The sequence below is a fragment of the Vicia villosa genome, linkage group LG1, assembly GCF_029867415.1.
Source record: "Vicia villosa cultivar HV-30 ecotype Madison, WI linkage group LG1, Vvil1.0, whole genome shotgun sequence".
Lineage (NCBI taxonomy): Eukaryota > Viridiplantae > Streptophyta > Magnoliopsida > Fabales > Fabaceae > Vicia > Vicia villosa.
The window spans coordinates 50939711-50965858 of NC_081180.1; the positions used below are offsets into that span (position 1 = coordinate 50939711).

Sequence of the window (26148 nt, forward strand, 5' to 3'; positions counted from 1 at the left end):
TACAAAGGGGTGCTAACACCTTCCCTTTGTATAACCTACCCCCAAACCCAAAATCTCTGAAAGGTCTTTTTCTGTTTCTTTTATAAACCTTTCCTTAATTGGATAAAATAAAAGTCGGTGGCGACTCTCTGATTTTCAAAACTCAAAAAATAAAGAAGAGTCAGTTCGTATCCCACGAAAAAAACCGAGGACGACAGCCACAAACTTTATTTTTCTTAGATATGGGGTTTCGAAAGTCCAGCCTACTAAAAGATCTTAAGTTTATTAGATATACTCAAGATCAAATTTTGGGGAGAAGATTAAGTCATTTTTTATTAATCCTGTATACTTCCCGGTGTGTTTTCTCTTTTCGTAACATTTAATTTCCGCACTTTATCTTTTGAATTTTATTTTATGCTGCTTATGTTTAAAACTTTTCTAAAAAAGTTTTTAAATTCTAAATTTAACTCAAAAAGTTTTTTAAACTCAACTTTTTCTGAAACACACAATTCACCTCCTCTTGTGTGTGAAGTCACATGTCCAACATGAACTACCGTAACAAACTATGAGTTCATACTTTCCGATCAACTCTCGTACCACACAAAACACTACTGAGGATAATAATCACCACTGTGTGATAGGATCAGATTATTGTTGGAATCGCTTTGAGTGACCCATGTTAATTTTATCGGACACCATGGTGGGCCTAAATGTATTAGAAAAGTTCATCGGTGATAACTTTACCACTGAGGGTCAGTAAAGTCGCAATTGAATGCAATGTGAATTTTGTAAATATTTTCCTTTCTATCATCTCCTTATATAGTAGTTATGACGCATTTCATACTCGAGGTCTATCACAAACCATTTAAGGTGATTATACCTAATTAGTGTGATCTCTTATTGGTAATTGACAATCAGGCTTGATTATTATAACCTAGGCCACAATGCCTTTAATCAGACATATATGTGTTGTCCATTGTATTTTAATCAAGATATACCCTTAATAATAGTTTTGGGTCGATACGACCAACCAGACTTATTAGTAGTCCCAGTCCGATCTTGGTTTGTTGAATTAGTTGTTATTCGGGACATGCTTGATTGGATCTAGGCTACAACCTAGTCCATTCTTGACGATCCGACCCAATAGATCAGACATGTACAAAGGTGAACCAAATTATAAATTAAAAAACTAAAGATAAATACGATTTTAGATGCATGTTTAAAAATTATTAATATAATTATTAAGACATATTTAATTTAATTATTATATTCTAATACTGTTGTGTGCTCATATATATTATTATTTAATTATATTTTATATTTATTAATTAGAAATTTAATTGATTAGTGATTTGTAGTAAGACTAATTATATTTTTAATTAAATAAATAACTATATATTTAATGAAATAATATGAGTGGTCAGTGGATGAGAGAATGATCTATTTGAATAAATGAGAATATTAATCAACCCTCATATTATATATAGGCTATGAATATGATCCTTAATATATCATACATAATTCAAATCGTCTCTTGTTCTGTCTAAAAAGTGTTTAAGATCCATCTAAAAAGTGTTAAACACATAAAAAAAAATAGATTAAAGAAGAAATACAAGTCAATGGCTGCCCGTCATTCATATCTCTTCCTCACTATTTTAAGATTGTCTGTATTACACAATGCATATGCATATGCAGAGCATTTGAAGAAGAAAAAGAAAAGGCGGAAACAAATGAATTTGAATTGAAAATTAGAGTACTGTACACATGTGCCACTTATATATATATGGTGGACCTAAAGTAAGTAGTTTAGCATAAGGAACCCAAATGGATACACTAAGCCTAATATTTCTAATAAGCCCAATAAGTATATATAACGGTCATAACAGCCCCCCATAAGCTAGGAGTAAATGGAATGGAGTCCTAGCTTAGTAATGTTTTCCTGAAATGGTGTTGTATCCAATGGTTTTGTGAAGACATCGGCGAGTTGTTGATTTGAGGTGACAGGGAGAAGGTGGAACAGTTTTTGTTGTAGCTTTTCTCGTACCAAATGACAGTCGAGGTCTATGTGTTTGGTTCTTTCATGAAAGGATGAATTTGAAGCAATGTGTCTGGCGGATGCGTTATCACAGTATAGGTTGGCAGGTGTGGTTAAAGTAACATTGATGTCACGGAGAAGATTGTGAATCCATTGAATTTCGCAGACCGTTGTGGCCATGGCTCGATATTCTGCCTCAGTGGAGCTGCGAGATATTGTTGGTTGTTTCTTTGACTTCCATGATACCAAAGAGTTGCCTAGAAAGATGCCGTAGCCAGTAATAGATTTGCGAGTATCGGGACACGTGGCCCAGTCAGAGTCTGAAAAAGCTTTGATTTGTAAAGGATGGTCGTTGGAGAAGAACAAGCCTTGAGCAGGTGCTGCTTTTAGATATCTTAAGACACGTGAGGCTGCTTCAAAATGTATGTCAGTGGGAGATTGCATATGTTGGCTTAATTGTTGGACAGCATATGCAATGTCAGGTCTTGTGTTGAGAAGATAGATGAATTGACCAACAAGCTTTCTGAATTTTGTTGGATCACTCAGAGGTGTGCCTTTGTCTGCAACCAGTTTTGTGTCACGAGCCATTGGTGTTTTAGATGGTTTGCAAGCAAGCATCCCTGTTGTGGAGAGCAAGTCAAGGGATATTTTCTCTGGTTGATGTTGATTCCTTTGCTGTTCCTTACTATTTCCAGGCCCAGGAAGTATTTTAGTGGTCCTAGGTCTTTCAGTTTGAAGTGTTGATGTAGCAATTGTTTTGTTTTGTTGATGATGTGAAGGTTGTTACCTGCAATTAACAAGTCATCAACATAAACCAGAATAAGAGTAAAGGATTCTGTTGAATTATGTATAAAAAGGGAGTGATCACAAGTGCATTGTCTGAAGTTGTGATTTAGGAGAACTTGTGATAGTTTCTCAAACCACTGCCTGCTTGATTGTTTGAGGCCATAAAGTGATTTGAGAAGTTTGCAGACCTGATTTGGAGTGGAAGAGTGCATGCCTTTAGGTAAGTTCATGTAAACCTCCTCATCCAAATCACCATGTAAAAAAGCATTGTGAACATCCAATTGAAATAAGTGAAAATTAAATGTGGCAGCAATGGCAAGAAGTATCCTTACTGTAGTTAACTTGGCAACAGGGGAGAATGTGTTAAAGAAATCAATACCTTCGATTTGTTTGAAACCTTGTGCTACAAGTCTGGCTTTGTGCCTTTCTAAAGTACCATCAGAATTGAATTTAGTTTTATATACCCATTTACATCCTATGGGTTTCTTACCTTGAGGGAGTGTTGTTAAGATCCATGTTTTATTCAAAGTACACTACACCAGAATAGAGATTTAATAGCGCTTTTTTTAGCTTATGATAGCGCTTTTAAATGCTATTAAAGGTCCCGCTATTAAAGATTAACTATTTACAATAGCGCTTTCTAAGTGCTATTAAATGCTTAAAAATTAATAGCGTTTTCTGTCTAGACCCTATCGTAGCCAAAAGTTTATACATGATTTAATAGCGCTTTTAAAACAGAACGCTATTACTGAATCCTTTTTTAATAGCACTTTTAAAACAGGACGCTATTACTGACTCCTTTTTTTAATAGCACTTTATTACAAGTGCTATCATAAATCTTAACATTTTTTCTTTTGATTTATAACATTTTTGAGAGAAACTCTATTATAGGCTCCTTTTATTAAAATACAAATTATTATTTAGGAATCATAAAAAAATAATAGTTTTCTTTTCAAGAACTTCATTATAAATAAAAAACATTACATAAATCAATCAACAACTTCATTATAAAATAATCTAACAATCAAATGCAACTCTAATACCATTAACAAGTATTGAAATGATATCATTTGACATTAAAGAGTAAAACTACATGAGTTTGTTTTATTGAGAATAAAATTACATATATAACTTAATAATTGGAAACAAATATCTTTATAAAGCTATACAAATTAAACACATGTTGCCAAATGCCAATAACTAACTAGCTTGGTTTATATGCTACCAAAATTTAAGGTTGTTTTAATATAACTCAACAAAAAATAAATCATCTCAATAGATAAAAACAAACACTTAACAGTGAAAATATGGTCGTAGTATGCTCATTGAAGCATGCCTTAGGCATTCCCTTCACTAACTATGCCACCTTGATGTTGATACTGAGATTCCAAATCCTGCTCAATCAAATCAAGGGAAACAAAAGTCATGTATACATTATCAATAAAGAGTAGTGAATTATAATCACATCATTAATTTCCTCAATGTAGAATGAATCCAAATTATATTTCATTCAATAAACTATTAAATAAAATCAGAGGAAGAACTTAAACTCAACTTTGGAATTACCACATTGAGTTGAATTGGATTTAGATGAGTCACCTAATAGAAATGCATACAATTTAGAGATATAATTGACTATTGACTAAACTTACTGATAGAGTACCTTATGTTACATTTAAGACATGACACCTTTTGTTACATTTAAGACATGACATGTGTGAAATTAAGGAGGAATATTATAATGTGATTAACGTACCTGTCAAAATATGAATTTAGTTCAATGAAAACAAAGTAAGTGTATAACTTATAAGTAATTGATAGAAATTCCTGCCATTAGCAACTAAAAACTTCAATAAAGTTTAACTTTAAATTCAGCTCAATATGTGACAGACAAAAGTAGAAACATAAAGACCATTATAGTTTTTCATTGTGTCATGATAGTCAAACATTTCTTGTGTTTTTAGACCTTGTCATGTTTAAACTCAGAAGCAACTCCACATCTCTGCCTACTTGAGATATAATACAAGGTCTGAAAAAACACAAGAAAATTTCAATTTCATGGCCCTATACTTCCCAATAATGCATGATATATCCTCTAAGATCTTCATCTAGCTCCACATTTTGGATGGTTGTAACACCAACTTCATCCTATTTTAAAATTACAATCATTATAATTGATTTTGAACCATAATCACAGGTGAAAATAAATTTATAAAAACTTAGAAATAAATCATCGAGTTTATATTGAAAAATATTCATAACTTTAGCTTACTAGTGTTTTTACCTATCTAATAATTGATGTCATCTTGCAGAGCTCCACTTTTTGATGTGGGATTGAAAATGAAATGCATTGATAATAAAAGAAACTACGATCATGTATGATTCAATATTCTTTTAAATAGAACCAAGTGGGGGAGAAAATTAGATAAAATCTTGTAAATATAAAAATATAAAAAATAGTTATAAGTAGTACAAAATGTTAGTTGCAAGATATGCTTTTTGTCCAAGTCCCTGGAAAGCTGGATCCACAACTCTCATAAGAACTACCTTATTATTATGCTATTTAGTCCTTCACACCCTAGCTTATATTAAAAAACTATATCCTAAAAAATAACTATAAATAATATAATAAACTGATAGAAAAGAAAAATCACAGTTTACCGAAGCTGGCAAATTAGAAGGCAGAAATCAAATGCTTCCCACCATAAGCTTCAATCAGCATATTCTGGTTTAGAAGTAATTTTAATTAAAAAGAAATATGATCTTAGATGAAATAGGTTATATATAAGGTGGGCGTCATAATTAATCAATCATTAGATAAACATTTTGGACAACCGATATTCCAAAAACTCAACCTTCAACACCAATGCTTTTTTTTGTGACGGAGGAATGAATCTGCCAAAGAAACCCCATAATTCCCCAATTTCAGGATCGACCATTAACTTTCTAATTCTATTCTCAACTTGGAAGTTTAAGAAGACATGTAATTCATAATAGTTAGTAATCATCTTTCAAACTTTAAAATATACTCATAGGCTTACCAATTGCAGCTATCTCACACTTCTAGGTATCCTTAATATATTGTACAAGCTTTAGATGAGTACATACATCTTCCCAACTAAATTACACGGTTCAAGCTAAAGTATTATATAAGCTTCATTATGTTTTCCATCCAAACTGAACCTACAGTAACCGTAGAGATTAAAATTTAATATAAGATTTCTTTTTCCCAACCACACATAAACCAAGACACATAAATAACATCACTCATTCTTATTCACAAAACTCAGTACTCCATATGCATTCAAGAAAAGTATGACTACTATAAACAAAAAAAATACATTCCAAAAAGTCACATACAACCCCCTTCCTATTCAGAAACTACAGGTATGATTTACCATTCACATAACATTTCCATCCTTCTAACAAGACATAAATCACAAACCCAATACCTTACTGGTAGAGCTAAGCATCTAAGAAACATTGAACTTTGCATAAACTTAATTTCTAGAATACTAACAAACAAAACTTTTACATTCATAAAAAACAATAAACAATTACAAAATCAAAAGAGAAAGCAATATCAATAGCCAAAAATACCTGATCCATCAACAGAATCACACTTCTTACCGGCAAAACCAAAACCCCCAATTTAATTAATAAATACCCTAAATCTCGACCCACCAAGTCTCCCCTTTACGTTCCAATCAAACTCTAATCTTTCCACTATAGACAATGTAGTTTTCTTATCATCAATTAGTGTGGCGGCATAACTTTAAAGGGGTGTGCGATAGGATGCTATATGTTGTGTTTACTGAAATAAAGAGAAAGTTGTTGAGATGGAAGTGGTATTGGGAGAAAAAGTTTAGGGCTCTTGCTGGATTGAGAAAGAAATAACAGGAAATGAGGGATTTAGGGTTCTCGGGGATGGGGATAAAAAACATGCATGAAAGACCAATTGAGCTTGACTGTGAGGTGGTGGGAAAAAAGGTGAATACGATGACGGTGAGGTTTCTAAGTGGGTCGCGAGTTGGGAGAGAAGATGGGCTCTGTGTTTTTGGGAGGGATAAGTATAATTGAGAGAGAGTAGAAAAAGAAAAATTATTAATTTATTTTATAGTCGGTCATATTTTTATTTTTTTAAAATAAATTCCTATGTGGCATGCATATAATAGCGCTTAATCAAAAGCGATATTATGTCCCTTTGTTTCTTTTTTGCATGTGTACTATCATAGCGTTTCAAACAAAGCGATAATATTGGCATCACCTATAATAGCGCCCGATTTGAAAGCGCTATCATTGGGGTCTATGTGAAATTTTTAATAGCAATTCAAAAAAAAAGTGCTATTAAATTTGTGCTATTAATGTTAAAAATTGTAGTAGTGGTAAGTGCCTTGAGTTCATCATTCATTGCCTTAATCCAATGTGGAGGAGCAGAGGCTTCTTTGAATGTCACAGGATCAGATGCAGTGGTGATGGCAGAAATATATGCATGATGTGTAGATGAAATATGATTGTATGAGATGTAATTAGAAATGTCATATAAAGGGGATGATTTGGAAACATGACATATGAAATCTTTAAGATATGCAGGGGTGGATTTAATTCTTGTTGATTGTCTAATATTGTTTTCAAGGTTCTGTATGTCCTGATTGTGATTGGCAGTGGTATAAGTGGGAGACTGAGTAGGGGTGTTGGGATGATGTTCATGGGAAGTATTATTCTCTAGAGGGTCCATATGAGGAGTAGTGTTAGCTGGGGGGGATGTGGCAATGGGATTATGATGGTTATTGGATGTTGTGGCATTATGATTGATGTCAAATATGAAAGGTATGGTGGAATCATCTAGCTGGGAATTTTGTTCAGTGGCAGGTAAAGAAGTGGTTCTAAAAGGAAATTGATCCTCATAAAACAAAGTGTTTCTAGAAGTAAATAGATTTCTTGTGTTGAGATTAAAAAGTAAATATCCTTTAATGCCTAATGTGTAACCTAAGAAGATGCATTTGGCAGCCCTAGGATCAAGTTTGTCCCTATTTCTATGAAGAGTAGATGCATAGGCCAAGCAACCAAAAGTTTTAAGGTTTTCAAAGGAAGGTGGTGTATTAAATAGTAACTCATAGGGTGTTTTGTTCTGAATGGTTATGCTACAGGTTCTGTTGATAAGAAAGGTGGCATGACATAGGGCAAAGGACCAAAAGGGTTTGGAGAGTTTGGAATGGAAGAGAAGGGCTCTAGTGACTTGTAGAAGGTGCCTATGTTTTCTTTCTACAATGGAATTTTGTTGAGGTGTCTCAACACAGCTTTTCTGATGTAAAATTCCTAGGGATGCATAGTATGATGGCATGAGGAATTCAGGTCCATTATCAGACGTTATAATTTTAACAGTGCTAGCAAACTGATTTTTGCAAAAAAGGATGAAATGCTGAATTAATTGTCTTGTTTCAGATTTATGATGCATTAGGAATGTCCATGTGTATCTAGAAAAGTCATCTACTATGGTCAAGAAATATTTGTATCCATCTAAAGAAGGTATAGGGAAGGGGCCCCAAATATCCATATGCACTAAGTCAAAACATGCATTAGATGTGGTGTTACTTAATGGGAAAGCAAGTTTGCATTGTTTGGAGATATGACAAGTATGACATGGATTATGTTTCTTAGATGTGATAACAGGAAAAATCTTGGACATAGTAGTTAAAACATCATGGGAGGGGTGTCCCAATCTGTGGTGCCATAAAGAAAAAATACTATTGTTATTATTATCAGAAATTGCATTATTACAACTATTGTAAGGTTTTTGAGCAGAATTAAAAGTTCTGTATAAAATGTAGAGATTGTTAAGAGGGATGACTTGGCCAATCTTCTCCTTGGTAGACACATCCTGTATAGAACAGGAATTGTGTAAGAAGTTGACACTATATGTAGAATTTTGGCACAGTTTTGCTATGGATATTAGGCTTAATCTAAAATTAGGTATATAGAAAACATGTTGTAAACTAAGGTAGTTATTAATATGTACAGTCCCAGAGAATTTAGCAGTCATGTAAGTACCATTAGGTAAATTGATAGGGACAGGCTTAATGCATTGAATTGTGGAAAAACATGAAATGTGAGGGCAAATGTGATGTGATGCACCAGAGTCTAGAATCCAAATTGAAGGGTCAAAGAGAGTACTACCTGTAATATTCATACCTGAAATAGCAATTTTGTCATCTTTGGGATTGTCCTTTCGTGATTGTTGAAGGAGTTGCATTAGCTGTTGATATTCTTCCTTTGAGAATGTTGGGCAAGATTCAGTAGAAGCTTGTGGTTTCTGATCGCCCTTATCTTTGAGATTCTTGTTCCTATATCCTGGCGGAAATCCATGTTTAAAATAGCAGGTCTCTATTGTGTGATTAGTCTTGCTGCAATTTGTACAGACCATGGAAGATTTGCCGGAGCCACGTCCCTTGCCTTTGTTATTGTTGTTAGCATAGAGAATGGTGGAATTGGTCGTTGTTGGAATTTGTTGCTGAGCAATCAAGGAATACACACGGCTGATTGGTGGAAGAGGATCAAGCAGCAAGATCTGGGTACGAATGTTGTGGTAGTTGTCATTTAGACCTTTCAAGAAGCATGTAACGTATTCCATCTGTTTGAAATTGCGCACAGCTTTGGACAAATCACAAGAACAAGGGGTAGAACATGTACAAGATGGTGTAGGGCGCAGAGTTTCTAATTCATCCCAAAGAATCTTTAAATCTGTGAAGTAGGTAGATAAAGATCGTTCACCTTGTTGAATTGAATGAATTTCACGAAGGAGATCTGAAAACCTAAAATGGTTTCCTTTGGTGAATCTTTCTCGGAGGTCCTCCCAAAGATCAAATGCAGAGTCGAAGCAAATCGTACTTTGTGCGATGTGTGGAGAGAGTGTGCGATTGATCCACGATAGCACCATGCTGTTGGCACGATCCCAGGGTTCATAATTCTTGTCGGATTCAGATGGTTTTGGGAGAGTGTCGTTGATGAAAGAAACTTTGTTTTTGGAGGTGAGAGTGCGCTTCATGGACTTGCTCCAATTGTGGTAGTTGTTGTCATCCAGGGGAGGTGCAACAATGGTGGCTCCAGGGTTTTCTCCTGGATGAAGATAATAGGGGTTATGGGGATTCATAGATGGATCTTGGAAGGGAATTTGGGATTCAGTTTTGGGGATGGAGTCGGAATCGCTGCTATCGGATTCCATGATGAAGATGAAGAATGGAATGCAAGAGGTGATTCAAGTAAAGGAAAAAAAACTTAATCTGCTGATACCATATTACACAATGCATATGCATATGCAGAGCATTTGAAGAAGAAAAAGAAAAGGCGGAAACAAATGAATTTGAATTGAAAATTAGAGTACTGTACACATGTGCCACTTATATATATATGGTGGACCTAAAGTAAGTAGTTTAGCATAAGGAACCCAAATGGATACACTAAGCCCAATATTTCTAATAAGCCCAATAAGTATATATAACGGTCATAACAGTCTTTGCTATTATCTAGAAACTTTCCCCCTTAATCTAAATATTCTTATAATCCTTGTTAAATCAAATGTATATTATTGTTACATGAAAAAGTAACAATAATAAGAATAACTAACAAGAAGAATAATAAGAACAACTAACAAGAAGTAAAGAATGCATGCTCCTTTGTGTTTATTTGTCTACTTATACTTATACATATGTATTTGCTTTTGCATTAAAGTAAAATTATAATTGTAATCATATATTTTTATATGTAATTCCATTTACATAAAAAATTACAAAATTTATATAACTAATAAGAACATTTAATTAATCTAAATAACAAACAACTAATTAGACTAAAAACAACAAAGTAATTTAATTTTATCTATAATATTTTACATAATATAATGATATGATGAACATTTAATAGGTGTACGACAGAGCGAGAGAGAAAATATAAAATGAAAGAAAATAAAGATATGAAATAAAATTTTATGTTAAAGATTAAAGTGTAGTCTCTTTGTTTTAAAAAATGTTGATTAAATTTGTTCTCACAAATTGTCCAAAGAAAATATTTTTATTAACCTTATTGTCACGTTTAAAATAGTGTTGGGTGCATTCATAAATTTTTTTGCCCTAACTTTAGTTAGGTAATCAACTACCTAACTAAGAATATAACATGCCTATTAACACCCTTAATTACCCTTCCATCAAAAGTAAATTTGCACTAAACAAAGGACATTTTGGTAACTTGCTAATTCAATAGAATTAATCAACCAATAATATTATCACATTCATCCAAGTGGCACACATTTTTTAAGTTGTGGAACTTTTCTTTCACCCTGTATTTACTATGGTTTGTGAAGCTTTTCATTATCCTATAGACAAACTTCATACAACCCTTTTACCCGGTTAAAATAATCAACATGTATAGTTGCCTTCTTTTACCCGCCTACCATCTTTCAAAAAATTTCAAACACCCATTTTTTGAAATTCTACGCATGCCCCCAACATTTCCTTTCTATCTCTCTCCCGTTTACCTCTTCTCCCCTTTCTTTTCTCCTCAAACCCTATAACCGGCACCGTCACCCCTCTTTTCACCCTATCTACCACCACCTCAAATCAAAAAATCAAACCCATATACGTATTATTCATCACATGACCTTTCTAATGAACCGGTTGAATTTTTGTCTCGAGTAACCTCGTCGTCAACCACGGTTTCTCCCTCTCTGATTGTCACAACTCGAAACAGGAAAAGACAAATAGTTCATCATTTTCCCAACCAGGTTTAGAACATATTGTTTTTCACTTTCTCTATGTTTCTTGAAACTAAATCTTTCTTTCTTTCTTTTTAGAATGATTTCACCATGTCATGTTTTAGTTTAAAACCCCTTTTCTATGTGTCTCTTTTCAAGCAAATTTCTACCAAATATAGTGAAATCCGAGTTTCTTGAAAATACAATTTTAGAAACCTTGTTTGTGAGTTTATATGGTGTAAACTTTTTTATTTCAATGTATTGTTATTTTAAAATAGAGTTTTCATAATTTTATGTGTGTTTGTGTCTAATTCGTTTTTTCTTTTCTCAACTGTTAGTTACTTTATCTGTATGGATTTGTTTTGAATCTCAATCTCTAATTCGTTCGGTGTGTGCTAATTGAATGTTGGTTCATGTTTTGTATTTACGTAATTTTCCCCTTCTCGTCTTTTAGGTTGACTTTTTGTTTAGATTCATGGTTGAGATCTATGGTTGACTTTTAGTTTAGATTCATGGTTGAGTTTATGTGGTGAAAACTTTTTTATTTCAATGTAGTGAGTGTGACTTGTGTACTCGTGTGGTTCTTTTTTTCTTTTTATGTTACTATTTGTTTGATATGAATGAGTGAAATTCAGGGTGTTGTTCATCTGAATCTGGAAATGTCTTTTTTCCTTTTGAATGTTAGTTATCGTTTAATTTTGATGGAGGAGTTTTTTTCTTCAAGCGAGTGAGGTTGGCTTGATTTTATTTGTGTTTATGTGTTTTTTTATACAATTTGATTTGAGGATGTGTATTTTTAACTGGTGGTGGATACTGTAGATCCCATCACTAAGCAATTATACGAAATACCTTTTTAAAGAGCTTTTCTTTTCAGATTGTGAGAAGATTCAAATTTGCTATTTAACTTTTTTATTTTTAGAGAAAGAATGACCTAATTAATTATGTTATAATATGTTTGACATTTTTTAATTGAATGCTGATTTGAATTGTATAACAGCTAATATATTCTTTTTGGTTGTGCTAGATGAAGCATCCGGAGGACATGGAGTGAAAAGGATTGCAAAACTACTTGATGACTCAAAAGGTATCTTATGTATATGTGTGTACAAATGAAGATGAAACTGAGATTTAGTTGTATTTCTCATATTTTTTGCATATATTGTGACAGTTAGTTGACGTCTGGTTTTATTTTAAGATCAAGTGTCATCTGACAGCAGCATACCCTTATCACCACAATGGCTTTATTCCAAACCAGCTGATGCGAAGCAAACTGCTAACCCAGAGGGGGTAATTTTTTTGCCATTTTTTATACTTCTCACATTACCAGAGTTTTTGTTTACTTTTCAATAAATCAATTAATATGTTGGTTTGGGCTCTCTTTTGCTATTGTTTATCATTATGGAAACTATATAGTTTAACATGGCATTAATGATATTCCTGTGCTCATAAGCTTATTAAGTGTGTTGGATTTTCCAATAAGGCTTTTGTCTTTTAAGAAGCAAGTGAGAGAAACTCTTAGGATCACATAACCTTTGAGTTTTGTTTGCAGTTTATGACTTGATGCTACTGTTATACATCATTACAGTCACAATTTATTATATGTTATTCTATCTGAGTCACAACTGATTCCTTTGATTTTGAAGATTCTGCTAAAATTATGAATGTCTTTCTTGATACAGTTGTTTTTCAAGAGGAATGTCATTAACTATTTTTTATTTAAGTATTTATTGATTTATTCAGTTTGTACTATTTTCACTTTTGGACGATTAAGAGGAATGATTCAGTATGATTAAAAGATATAACTATTCTATTTAAACGGATGCACCCTTGAGAGTTAGAGGATCCCTTTCTGAAGTGATAGTTTGAAGCATTTCATAGGCTATATCAAAGAAACAAGGTTCAGCAAAGAGAAAGAAATCACCGGCTTCGAAAATATGTCATCATTTATTTCTCATGACAGAGTAAAAAAGAAAGTAAGAGATTAATTTATATTACATTTCTCATTGGACAAATGTTCTTAAAGTAAGAATAGAGAGTTTTCTTTATATTAATAAATTGAAGCCGATTCATATACACAATCAAGTCTTATATCTGCACCTTATGAATCAACTTATAGTATACTCTCCACTTTATCTGTTCCTATTTTATATCTGCACCATATTACTTTTAACATGTTTAGTTTTTCTCCACTAAATGCATCTCACCACTTGTCTTTATATGGTTACAGTTTTTGAATTTCAACCAAAGAATTATCATGTCCTAACTTTGAAGCTGACCCGTTAGAGTCGGCCTACAGCCACCTAAAATTATAAACATCACATCACCAACCACTAAGTACATTTGAAATTGTGTAAGAGATAAGACTTTTGTTACAGGTTTGCAGACATATCTCATTAAAATTGTGTTTTTAAATAGCATGCTTCTCTAAAGTTCATGTCTACATCATTATGACATTGTACCTGCTGGATAAAGTTTACACTCTATCTATATTGATTCAATTTAAAACAACTGCAAGAAAAAGGTACTCATCTGCAATACAAAAGCAACTGCAGTGCAGATGATTGATACAAGTAAAGCCATCGATTAGATTCCAAATATTAAGGAAAGCTTAATACGTGTGTAAACAACTGTGATTGATGTAGACAAATAAGCTAAATTTAACTGCATAGTAATTAAAAGAGCAGTACATGGTAAGAGCATCCACATCCATCATACCCATTTGAGTTCTTTAAATGGGAGCCACCTAATTTTTTATATTATTTTACACTTCCCAATTTTTTAAACAACTCATCTACAATTCTCAAATATCCATCTATCTCATCAAAAAATCTAAAATGGGTCCCACTCCACTCCACTCCACAATATATTATATAAAATATAATTAAAAAATTAATTCAAATATATCAAAATACATTAAAAAGACATACCTTCAAAATAAGGTTAAAATAAATATATATTAAATAAAATGATACATGATACAAATAATTCATCAAAAATTACATTAAAAAAATCATAAATTAAAAAATGCATCACTAATACGAATTATAAGAAAAAGATAAATTTAAAACAATTTTTAATTATTGTCATTCTCATTACCAAAATGTTGCCATATGTGTTCTATCAAGTCTTGTTGAAGACGCCGATGAATTTGTTTGTCACGAACATCAAATCTTCTACGTAGAAACTCATGAAAATCAATATTAGAATCATTCGGCAATATTGTTGGGTCATTGCTCAAATGATCATAAGAAAAATCAAAATTTCCACCATATGTGGCACGCTCATCTTCAACAATCATGTTGTGTAATATGATGCATGTATTCATTATGCGTTGGAGTGTGTCTAAGTGCCAAGATCGTGCTGGATTACGTATGATCGCAAATCGAGATTGAAGAACTCCAAATGCTCGTTCAATATCCTTTCTTGCCCCTTCTTGATGTTGGGCAAACAATTTTCTCTTATCACCTTGTGGCATCGAAATACTTTTCACAAACGTGGTCCATTCAGGATAAATACCATCTGATAGATAATAGCCCTTGTTATATTCAGTACGATTGATTGTATAATGAATCTCGGGAGCTCGTCCTTGCAGAACATCGTTGAAGACATTTGACTGGTTCAACACATTAATATCGTTGTTTGAACCCGCTACACCAAAGAATGCATGCCAAATCCATAAGTCTTGTGAAGCCACTGCTTCAAGCATAACAGTTGGCTTCCCATGATCACCTCGAACATATTTCCCTTTCAATGCAACTGGACAAATTTTCCATTCCCAATGCATACAATCAATGCTCCCTAACATGCCTGGAAATCCTCGTGCTTCTCCCATTCGCATTAGGCGTTCAATGTCTTCAGCATTGGGCCTTCGCAGATATTGTGCCCCAAAGATGTTGATCACTCCTCTTGTAAACTTATCAACACATTTTAGTGTCGTAGTTTCACCAATTCTCAAATAGTCATCTACACTATCAGCAGATGTTCCATAAGCCAACATACGAATAACAGCAGTGCATTTCTGTAATGGCGAAAGACTTGACCTACCAGTTGCATCAACCATCATTCGAAAATACTCATCATGTTGTCCCAGAGCTTCAACAATACGAAGGAACACATGTTTATGCATTCGGTACCTTCGACGAAACTGCTCATTTGTGTATACCGGAGTTTCTGAAAAATAATCATTGAACAATCGATCATGTCCCTCTTCACGATTCCTCTCTATATTCCTTTGACTTCTAGGCCTTTTAGAGCTTGAGGCTTCTTCTTCCATAAACAGCCTCACAAGTTCCTCATCTGTATCATCATTCATAAAATCCATGAACATTTTTGCAATGTGGGAAGGATTAGAAGGATCCATGTGAAAAGAAGTTTGATATAGATGAAGATGATAAAAAGTTATAGAAAATGAAAGAGGTAGTGAATGAAAAGAAGTTTGATATAGATGAAGATGATAAAAAGTTATAGAAAATGAAAGAGGTAGTGAATGAAAAGAAGTACTATGAAACTTAGTGTGCATGTTAATACTATTTATAAGATTAGTTTGTAACGGCTAGTTTGAATTTGAATAACGGCTAGTTTGAATTTGAATAACGGCTAGTTTGACTTTGAATAACGGCTAGTTTGACTTTGAAATAACGGCTAGTTTGAATTTGAATAACGGCTAGTTTGAATTTGAATAATTAAGCACAAAATTCATAATCATACAAAATAATAATAAAATACATAATCATACTAATTAAGCACATAATACATAATCATAATAATCCAAACTACATAATCATCCTAATTAAGCACAAAATAATAATCATCCTAATTAAGCACAAAATAATAATCATCCTAATTAACTCAAAGTACATAATCATACTAATTAATCCCATATTTTTCTCTAATCATGTCGCACAATATTTCATGAGCTTGTAGTTGTCTTGCATCCATATTTGATGTATCTTTTGAGAGTATTTGCAGATCATTCATCTTTAATCTTTCCTCAGCAATCTTAGCCTTCTTAATTTTTGCATCAACCTTTTTTCTCTCTATCTCAAGTTTTTCACCCTCAATGCGTGCATAGTCCTGCGCAAACATTGACATCAAATCAATTTTTGTTTTTAAGTCATCTTTCAAAGAACCATATTTGATATTGGGTGTAGAAGACATTTCCACAAGTTTTTCTTTCTCCTTCCTTTTGGCTGCCTTTTGACCGATTGGACGACCTGAAAAAGTAGGTGATGATGGATCGTATTCACTGCTTGTTAGTGTTAATGGATTAGAAGGCGAAGAATATGCTCCTGAAGCCGAATTCTTTCTTCTTTTTGTAGAAGCTTCTGATGAACCTGCGAGCCATTTAGGTTCATATTTCAATAATCTCCATGAAGCCTCAAATGTAAACTTTTCACCTTCATCTTGGAAATAGATTTTATATGCAGCTTGCATGATATTGTTGTGTAGACACGGCTTGTTTGTAGCATCCAACAAACTTTTGAACAGATGGATTAATTTTGTGCCATCGCCCTTTTAGTTGTGCCGGTTTCCTTTCTTTGTAATTAATGTCACGATGCTTGTTGTAAGCTTCGCCGATCCTCTTCCAAAAACTATCTCCTTTTTTATCAACCCCGACAATTGAATCTTTTGAAACGTTGAGCCATGTTTAAATGAGAACTCCATCCTCTCTTTGTTGGAACCTTTGTTTATGTGTATTCACAACCGGTGTAGGTGCAACTTCTTCACTAAGGTTAGTAGTTTCTAAGCTACCTTGAGTGCAAGATTGTGGTGTTTCATGTTCTTGATCATTTGGTTGCACACCGCTACTACATATTTGAGTTCCATGATGCATAGTGGGGTTAGTTGATTGAGATGTAAATTGTTGATATTGATATGGATAAGGTGGTGTATAGTATGAGTAATTTCCAAAGTGTGGATTATTTTCTGGATTTGGGATAAATTGAGAGTTTTGAAAGTTTGGGTTATGGGGTGAATTTGAGATAAAAGGTGCATTTCTAAAGAATGGGTTGCTTTGTTGATTTGGAATAGAAGGAGGACTATCACCATTTTGAATAAAATTAGACCAAGAGCTATTTTGATTAGGATCCATTGACAAATAATGTGTAGAAGAAAAAAATTAAGATGAGATAAAATCAATAGTTTAGAAGTAGGCTAGTTGTGAATGAAAATTATAATAAAATTACTAACTTATTTATATAATTAAAAAAAGTTACCGTTAATCATTCAAAAATATTAAGTAAAAAAATGTTAACGTTACATTTGTTTGTTGCAAAAATATTATTACGGTTAGTGATTTTGAAATGGTTACAAATAGGTTTACAATTAATAGTATATGTATATGTTACAATTAATAATATAGGTAGGTAATAATTTTTTGTAGACAAATTATAATAACAGTCTTTGTGTAATTTTTCTGTCAATTAGAATCCAGCTGGCATGTAGAAACGGTCACAAACTAGCCAACGTTTACATACTAGCCAACGTTACTTTTTCTCAAATATCCAAATGTTTCTGACACCGTGGCTTTGGTTAAAGTGTATGAACGGTTGAAAGTTGCCAATTATGCTCTAAGATTGTTGATAGTTCAAGGTTCAATCTCAATTACGCTACAATAACTTCTATTTAATTGTTCATAAATTTTATAATAACAATTGTTATAAAGTGTCTTACCATATCTTCTATTCAATTGCAAGTTCCTTTAAAATGTATTCTTGGTTACAGTCTCATTGTGTCGCAAGACTTGGTACTAAATAGGTACTCCATTGGGGTGAAATTAAAGTAGTAGTGGTATCTATAGAAAAAAGAATCCATTTGGTATTCTATTAAAAATTATGGTTAATTTATATAATATAATTAATTGTAATTTAAACAATAAATTAAAATAATAATTTGTTCAACAAAATCAATAGAATTTTTAAATATCATTAATTCAGTTTTAAAGGAGTGAATAATTTATAATTCCTTAACTAAATCATTCACATTTTTACTAATTCAATTGCAATTGTTTTGTATTATAAGTTTTTTAATAAAATTTGATTAGACTATTTTTTTAATTACATATTACTAAGTTTACAATTATATAAATGTGATTTTAATTTTTTTTGTTTTTTTGATATATTTAATCAATTATAATTATTTATTATCACTAGAAATATTATTTTATTTATTTTTAATTTTAATAAAAATTAAAAATTTATTTTATCAAATTTGATAATACAGATTAATTATATAGACAATTAGTTTTCCATCTCACGATTAATATCTACATAATATGTATTCTATCTCAATCATCAACTATATTTATTTGTGAGATAAAATTCTTATATTTAAATTGCAAAATTTCCTTTTTTCTTCCATCCCACATGTCCCTTTTTGTCCCATTTTACAATTAAATAATTTATTTCAAATGTATAGGTGTATTTAAATAGTTATATATCATATCAAATAAATAGTTTTAAATAACTTATTTGAAATTTACATGTGAGATAAAATTCTTATATTTAAATTGCAAAATTTCCTTTTTTTTCTTCCATCTCACATGTCCCGTTTTGTCCATTTTTTGTGAATTTTATAATTTAAACATATTATTTTACGGGTCACTACCGTCACAATACTTTTTTTTATCTTTAATTCAATAAAAGATGATAGATTTTTAATTTTTAAGTGTTTACCAATTCTGTATTTGAAAACTTATAAGTTTTGTAGCAAATTCTTAGGTAATGGACTTGATGTAACTTTTACTAATCCCTGTAAATTTTATCACCGAAACTCACTATTTTCACGGGTCACTATCACCACAATACCTTTTATATTTTAATCAACAAAATATTTGTACATATTTATAGGTATTAGTGATATTTGTAAATATTTATAGTCATTAAACATATTAAATTTATCAATTGTATAATAACAATTGTATATCACCAACAACTTAGCCTTATCGAATTACCGAAGATATGAATGACTATTGCATTTCCAAGTTCTTTTTTTACATAGACACTATATATAGATTCATTTCATCTATATTATATTTTGTGAATCTTAAATTAACATTTTTCATTTGAATTTTTTAATTTCTTTTTTTTTGCGTTTATAATAAATTATTTATCTTAAGATTTGAATTACCCGTGCGGACGCACGGGTCTTCTACTAGTTTCACTCGTAATGGTACGATTGATACTCTAAATTAGTCAGTTTAAAATCGAATGTAGAACTTTTAAAAAAATGTTGAATGTAATCTATACAGTAATAATAAAGTTGACAATTAAAAAAAGTAATTATATTTTATACTAGTGACAGTAAAATTCATTATAAAATAAATTATTTATTACATGACATTCATTTTTAAATGAAAACAACATTATTAATCAATATCACGATATTAAAAAAACAAAATTTATTTAAAATATGAAAATATAAAAAAAAAATGTTTACATTAAATATTTGAATAATATATACGTGTTCAATCCAATCAAATTATAAAAGAATAGAGTGTTAGCTAAAAAAAAAAATACTATGTTTGTTAGTGAAAAATAACAACTATATTGAATTAGCATTTTAAATAACAATTAACTGCATTACATATATATTAATATAAAAAATAGGACGTTTATTTATACCAAGACAGAGTAATTAATTGGCATTTAAAAAAATATTGCGTTTTTCAAAAAGCGAAGCATTCAAATAAAACAAAAAAAGAAATTGATGAAAAAGTAACAAAAATGAAAAAGATTCGTCGCCTGAGAGATTCGAACTCTCGCGGGGAAACCCCATGTACTTAGCAGGCACACGCCTTAACCACTCGGCCAAAGCGACGTTCTTGAATGCAGGTCAAAACGAGAAAAATTAATATATAGTAATTATCATTACATGCGTAAACATTAATTATGATTTTTAATAAGCTTTTGCACTCGGCCATTTCTTGTAGTAGGAGACAAGCTTTGTTGCTTAAACGTGAACTAGTTGTAGGATTTAGGAGCTTGCATATGTTTATGGTCAGGTACAATTGGTCTTTATAAATTGGTGGAACCGAAAGCTTTCTTAAAATTTATTGAAAAATGCTCTGAGTCTCTCATTTATACCGCATTGCCACACCCCTCCATAAATAAATGCAACAGTATTATTTTGTTTTGGTTTTTTAGATGCAAAAAATAAATGAAGTTGAAATGCGAGAGCTTTTGAAATTTTATAAAGTTATTTTAACCATTTTAAAGACATGTTTAATTAAGATGTGTGTAAATATTAAATATTTTTCGATCTAGAAGAAGTATTACCATGGAAACAAAGTATTGGACTACAACATGATATCAACATAGTTACTATTCGCTATAATACAATCAACGGGAGAAGAGACATGAGCGACAAGTTAGTGTTCGGTTATAAGCAGAGGCGGTTCTGATAGAACCAACGAGAGGAAAGGCACGAGCAACAAGTTAGTGCTCAGTTGTGAGCATAGACAGTTCTGATACAACCAACGAAATAAGAGACATGAGCGACAATCTAGTGCTCTTGTTGTATTAATATATAATAATATTGTGATCCAATTATTTATATATATATATATATATATATATATATATATATATATATATATATATATATATATATATATATATATATATATATATATATATATATATATACACATATATATTACAATCAATATCGTAGAGAGAATCATACACATTTCTAAACCTAGCATCGGGGATATCAGGCAAAGGTCAAACAAAAAATAGACCAAAAGCAAAAAATAAGACTCCTAAGAGAGTATCCTCTAAGAGAACAACTCCCATAAAATCACAACACCCGATAAATAACAACATGAACTACACTCTCAAAGAATATCACAACTAGAGCCTAACACCAAGAATCATACACCATCATATTATAAATCTTCACAAGAACATGAAGAACACTCCTCCCCAAAAATGACATATATACGCGAAGTCGGTATTGACTCATAAAGAAGGTAAGGCTCTCCAACAAAGTAGAGAAATGACAAGAGTAATTCGAAGACTTTCCCATATACCATTTTTATGCCAAAGCGATGCTCATAACATTCAAGTCTTCAACAACTTTACTTGAAAAAACTAAATCATTCTCAGCTTTCTAGATAACCCAGACTACAGCATGCCAACCCATCAGTAGGCCACATCTTATTTTAGCTGACACTCTTAAATTAGCGAAAGATACAAAATGCAGCAAAATGTCCTCATTGAAAACAAAATACCAACTTATCACTAAAAAATCATATACCATAGAGTCAAAACTATATCACAAGTGACAAATAAATGAGAACCCGACTCTATGGCACCCCTTTAATGACTACAAGACACCTGTTTATCATATAGGAGAACCTCATGCTTAGTCATATTTTCTCTAAATAGGAACTTATCCAAAAGAAGTTGCCAAGAGAATACATATAAAAGATAAGGCCCAAACCCACATGTTTAGGGGGATAGTACGACTAACCTATATACAAGACAGAGCCTCGTACCACATGTTTAGCGGGAGTGTGAAGTGAAGCTTATCCTTAATATGTAGCTATTTATTGATGCAACCTAGGAAACTTCATTCTTTCTTACATGCCAACACGAACAATCGCTACTAGGCAAAAGAGTTACACCTTGTAGAATATGGAAAAAGTTGTCCACTCACTTATGCTCCTAAACAAAGAAAGGTCTTGCTCGGTGAAAACTCTACCTCAACTAACCCCCCTTTGGGATTTCCACCTTTCCTACTAACCTACCTTGATTACGACCAATAAGATATAGTATATGAAACCCACCTCTAAATGGGGGAGGTACCAACCAAGGATCGTCCTAAAAAGAGGTATAAATACCACCCCTTAGTCTTTTGTTGATCCCTTACATAAACCACTCAAAAGAATCATTAACTTTAGAACCTGTGAAGTTAGGCTTCTCCAAAATTGTGTTTTGATGAAGACAACTTTAAAACTATCAAGACCATGCACATATATAAAAGAAGAAGGAAAAAGATGCATGAATTTGTTCAATCTTTTTTATCAAACTTTCAAGGTATATGAAATTCTTGTCATATACAATCTTAGTGCTCAAAATGAATTAATCATACATATTAAAACTAAGTAAAATATTTTTCAAAATTTCACTTAAAAAAATATGTGTTGCTAATTTATTTTATTTTTTATTTATATTAAAACTAAGTAAAATATTTTTTAAAGTTTCACTAAAAAAATATATGTTGCTAATTTATTTTACTTTTCTTTTTCTATTAAAAATAATAATTTCTTTCAATAGATTGTGAGATATTTTTTTTTATAAAACTCTTCATATCTTTGTAAGACAATAGATTGGTATTGAAAAACAGTAGATTGCATGTTAAACCAATAGGCCTTTTAATTGATTGGTTGACGTCTCTATTTGTGTTATTTTAAAAAAATATGTTAAACCAATAGATTGACTTTTTTGAAACAATAGATTGCTTTGATTTGAAAACAAAATTAATATTAAACCAATCAATAATTGTCTTGTGGAAGAAAACATATTTTATATAAAGAAAATAGATTGACGTCTAATTATTTTTTTTTCGCTGTGAGTAAGCCAAACAATTGGCTTCTTGATGCAAATGATTTTGACCGCCACTGCTTGGAAATTTCGTGAACCAATGCGACGGTTTTGAATAAAACATCTTTATAATTTATTTTCATATTACGTTACGGTTTATCTTTCAAAACTATATACCAACCATTGCCATGTTTTACATAGAGTTTTGTCAACTCTATATATTGTATTTTCAAATTTATTTCTTACTCACCTTTTTCAATCAATTAAATAAAAACTCTCTGCATATTTTTTACAAATAGAAATCTAAGTGATACTTTTGAGTCATATTTTTCATATCATATTCATAAAGTATCTTGAGCACTTAAGAGAGTATATTGTTCTTGAGTTTCATATTTGAAAGAGAAGAAATCCTTCATAGGATTTATATACTACAAATTTATTTATTCAAAAATTCTTGTTTGTATCACATCTTATTTTTCCAGGATTGTTGGAATTAAGATTGTGTGAAGTGTATTCCTTGTTTTCAGGATTGTTGGAAACAAGAAGTTGAAAGTGAGAGGATTGTTCTCATTTCAACTTGATAAATCCAAGAGGATTGTTCTTGGTGGTTTGGGTGTTAGAAGATTGTAGGATAAGTCTTGGGATTAGGCTTGTACAAATATCTAACAATAGTGAAATCTCTTTCGTGTTGAAAGGGGACTGGAGTACTCTCGGATTGTGAGGGGAACCAGTATACATCATTGTGTTCTTTACTTTTCTGCATTTACCGCTTTCACAAATCATAACCAGAAAAGAAAGTAATACATTTCTAAACTCTTGCACCAAACCAGAAAAATAACAATAACTTGTTTCTAAAAACCGATAAACTTTCAAAGTCCTAATTCAACCCCCCTCTTAGGCGCACTCTTAAACTTACAATTGGTATCAGAGCAGGTTATAGGTAACCTGTTCCTAAAGATCCAGAATGGCTTCCGCAAATCAAAATCCAGTTTTTAGAGATGGTGGTAGTAACAACAAGCCTCCATTATTTTGTGGTGAATACTTTGACTTTTGGAAAATTCGAATGAAGGCTCACTTAGAAGCACAAGGAGAAGAAGTATGGGAAGCAGTCCAAAATGGTCCCTTTGTTCCTACAACTGTTGTCGATGGTGTTGAATCAACAAAGCTTAAAGTTTCATGGAATGATGATGATAGAAAGAAGGTTCTTGCTGACGAAAAGGCTATCAATCTTCTTCAAGGTGCTCTTAGTATGGATGAATTTTTCCGAGTATCGGCATGTACAACAGCAAAGGAAATATGGGATACTCTTGTAGAAACTCATGAAGGTACCACCGAAGTTAAGAGATCAAGATTGAATACTTTAAGTCAAGAATACGAACTGTTTAGAATGAAGCCCAGAGAAACTATTCTCGAATTGCAAAAACGATTCGTTCATTTGACAAATCACTTGAAGGCACTTGGTAAGACCCTCACTACCGAAGAACTAAATCTAAAGGTGCTTAGATCTTTAACAAGAGAATGGCAACCGAAAGTAACAGCGATATCCGAGAAAAAGAATCTATCAAAGATGACTTCTGCAACCTTGTTCGGTAAACTTCAAGAATATGAAACAGAACTCGGAAGACTTGAAACGCATGAAATTCAAATAAAAGATTCAAAAGATATATTGCCTTGAAGACAAGAGTCAATCATCATGATAGCAATCAAGAGGATGAATCCACTAGTGAAGAAGATAATGAGTTTATCAAAAAGTTTGAAAAATTTCTAAGAAAAGAAAGGAAAAAGGAGATCATTAAAGATGAAGCACCAACAAGGAAGATTAAATGCTTTGAATGTGGAGAAAAAGGACATGTCAAAAGTGAATGCCCTAAACTTGAAAAGAAGAACAAATACTTCAAGAAAAATAAGGATAAAAAATCAAAGAAAGCATATGTAGCATGGGATGACAATGAAATAAGTTCATCTTCAGATGAAGAACATGTGAATCTTGCATTGGTAGCAACACACCATTCTGATGATGAAGACAATGAGGTTAGTAATGAATTTTCCCTTTTTGATAATAATGTTCAAGGTGCTATAAATGAATTATTGAATGAATACAAAATCTTGTATAAAACCGTATCAACTCAAAAGAAACAAATCAAAACTCTTGAAGAGAAAATGGATACCATGCAGAAAGATTTTGATGTTGAAAAGAAACAATATGTTGATAAAATAGAACAAAAATATACATGTAATAAATGTGAATCACTTTCTTTTCAAATTGTTCAATTAAAGAGAGTACTTGAAAGGTATGAAAAAGGACAAATTGGGTTGGAAGGTGTCCTTAGGCAACAAAGATTCCCTAATGATAAAAGTGGTCTTGGATATGCAAAGTCTAACAAACCAAGTACTAGTAAAACTATTTTTGTGAAGGCAAGTGAACAATTCAACAAATTGGATAAAGCACAAAAGGTTCATCATCATCCTAAAAGGTTTCCTAAAAAGAAACCATATGTTCCTAGATATAAAAGTAATTTTGTTCCTACTTGTTTTTATTGTGGTATTGTTGGTCATACACCTAATGCTTGCTATGTAAGAAATTTCAGTGTGGCAAGTGGTCATTATGTGTGGGTTAAGAAAGGAACTAACTATGATGGACCCAAAGCACATTGGGTACCAAATCAAACTTAATTTGTTTTGTAGGATTGCTCGAGGACCACTTAAAATCTATAGTGATTTTTGGTAAGTGGTGGTTCTAAACATTTGATGGGAGGCATAAACAAACTTTCAAATCTAGTTCTAAAGACCAAGGGTGATTTCACATATGGGAAATACCTTAAAGGATTAATTCTTGGCATTGGCAAAGTTGGAGTGCTAACTTTCACATTCATTTGAAGATGTACTTGATATTGAAAGACTAAAGAAAAATCTTCTAAGCAAAAGCCAACTTTGTGACAAAGGCTTCAAAATCATATTCACCAAAGATGAATGTTTTGATGAAGTCATTCATGAGGTAAAACTCATAGGTAAAGAAGTAATATTTTTCATGATTTATTTAGATAATTTATCTTTTT

At 31.9% G+C, this 26148-nt stretch overlaps 1 protein-coding gene, 1 long non-coding RNA gene, 1 other non-coding gene and 1 pseudogene across 9 annotated transcripts; all 4 read right to left on the reverse strand.

The window, feature by feature from the left end:
* Positions 1 to 3735: 3735 nt before the first annotated feature.
* Positions 3736 to 6871, reverse strand: LOC131605916 (uncharacterized). Of its 7 annotated transcripts, none has more exons than XR_009284705.1 (5): positions 6401 to 6871; positions 5842 to 5983; positions 5462 to 5525; positions 4356 to 4399; positions 3736 to 4194 (listed from the first exon to the last, which is right to left on the reverse strand). It is a non-coding gene; the product is annotated as an uncharacterized LOC131605916 (long non-coding RNA). The 7 variants fall into 7 exon arrangements; XR_009284706.1 differs by having other exon boundaries at positions 3760 to 4194; positions 4367 to 4399; XR_009284707.1 differs by lacking the exons at positions 4356 to 4399; positions 5462 to 5525 and adding an exon at positions 4464 to 4556 and having other exon boundaries at positions 3760 to 4194.
* Positions 6872 to 14619: 7748 nt separating this feature from the next.
* LOC131605937 (uncharacterized) lies at positions 14620 to 15906 on the reverse strand. The gene has a single exon (XM_058878228.1). The coding sequence runs from the start codon at positions 15904 to 15906 to the stop codon at positions 14620 to 14622; it is 1287 nt and encodes a 428-aa protein (XP_058734211.1).
* Positions 15907 to 16412: 506 nt separating this feature from the next.
* On the reverse strand, positions 16413 to 17637 carry LOC131605946 (glutathione S-transferase T2-like; annotated as a pseudogene).
* Positions 17638 to 20281: 2644 nt separating this feature from the next.
* TRNAS-GCU (transfer RNA serine (anticodon GCU)) lies at positions 20282 to 20363 on the reverse strand. Its single transcript has one exon. It is a non-coding gene; the product is annotated as a tRNA-Ser (tRNA).
* Between the last annotated feature and the right edge of the window lie 5785 nt (positions 20364 to 26148).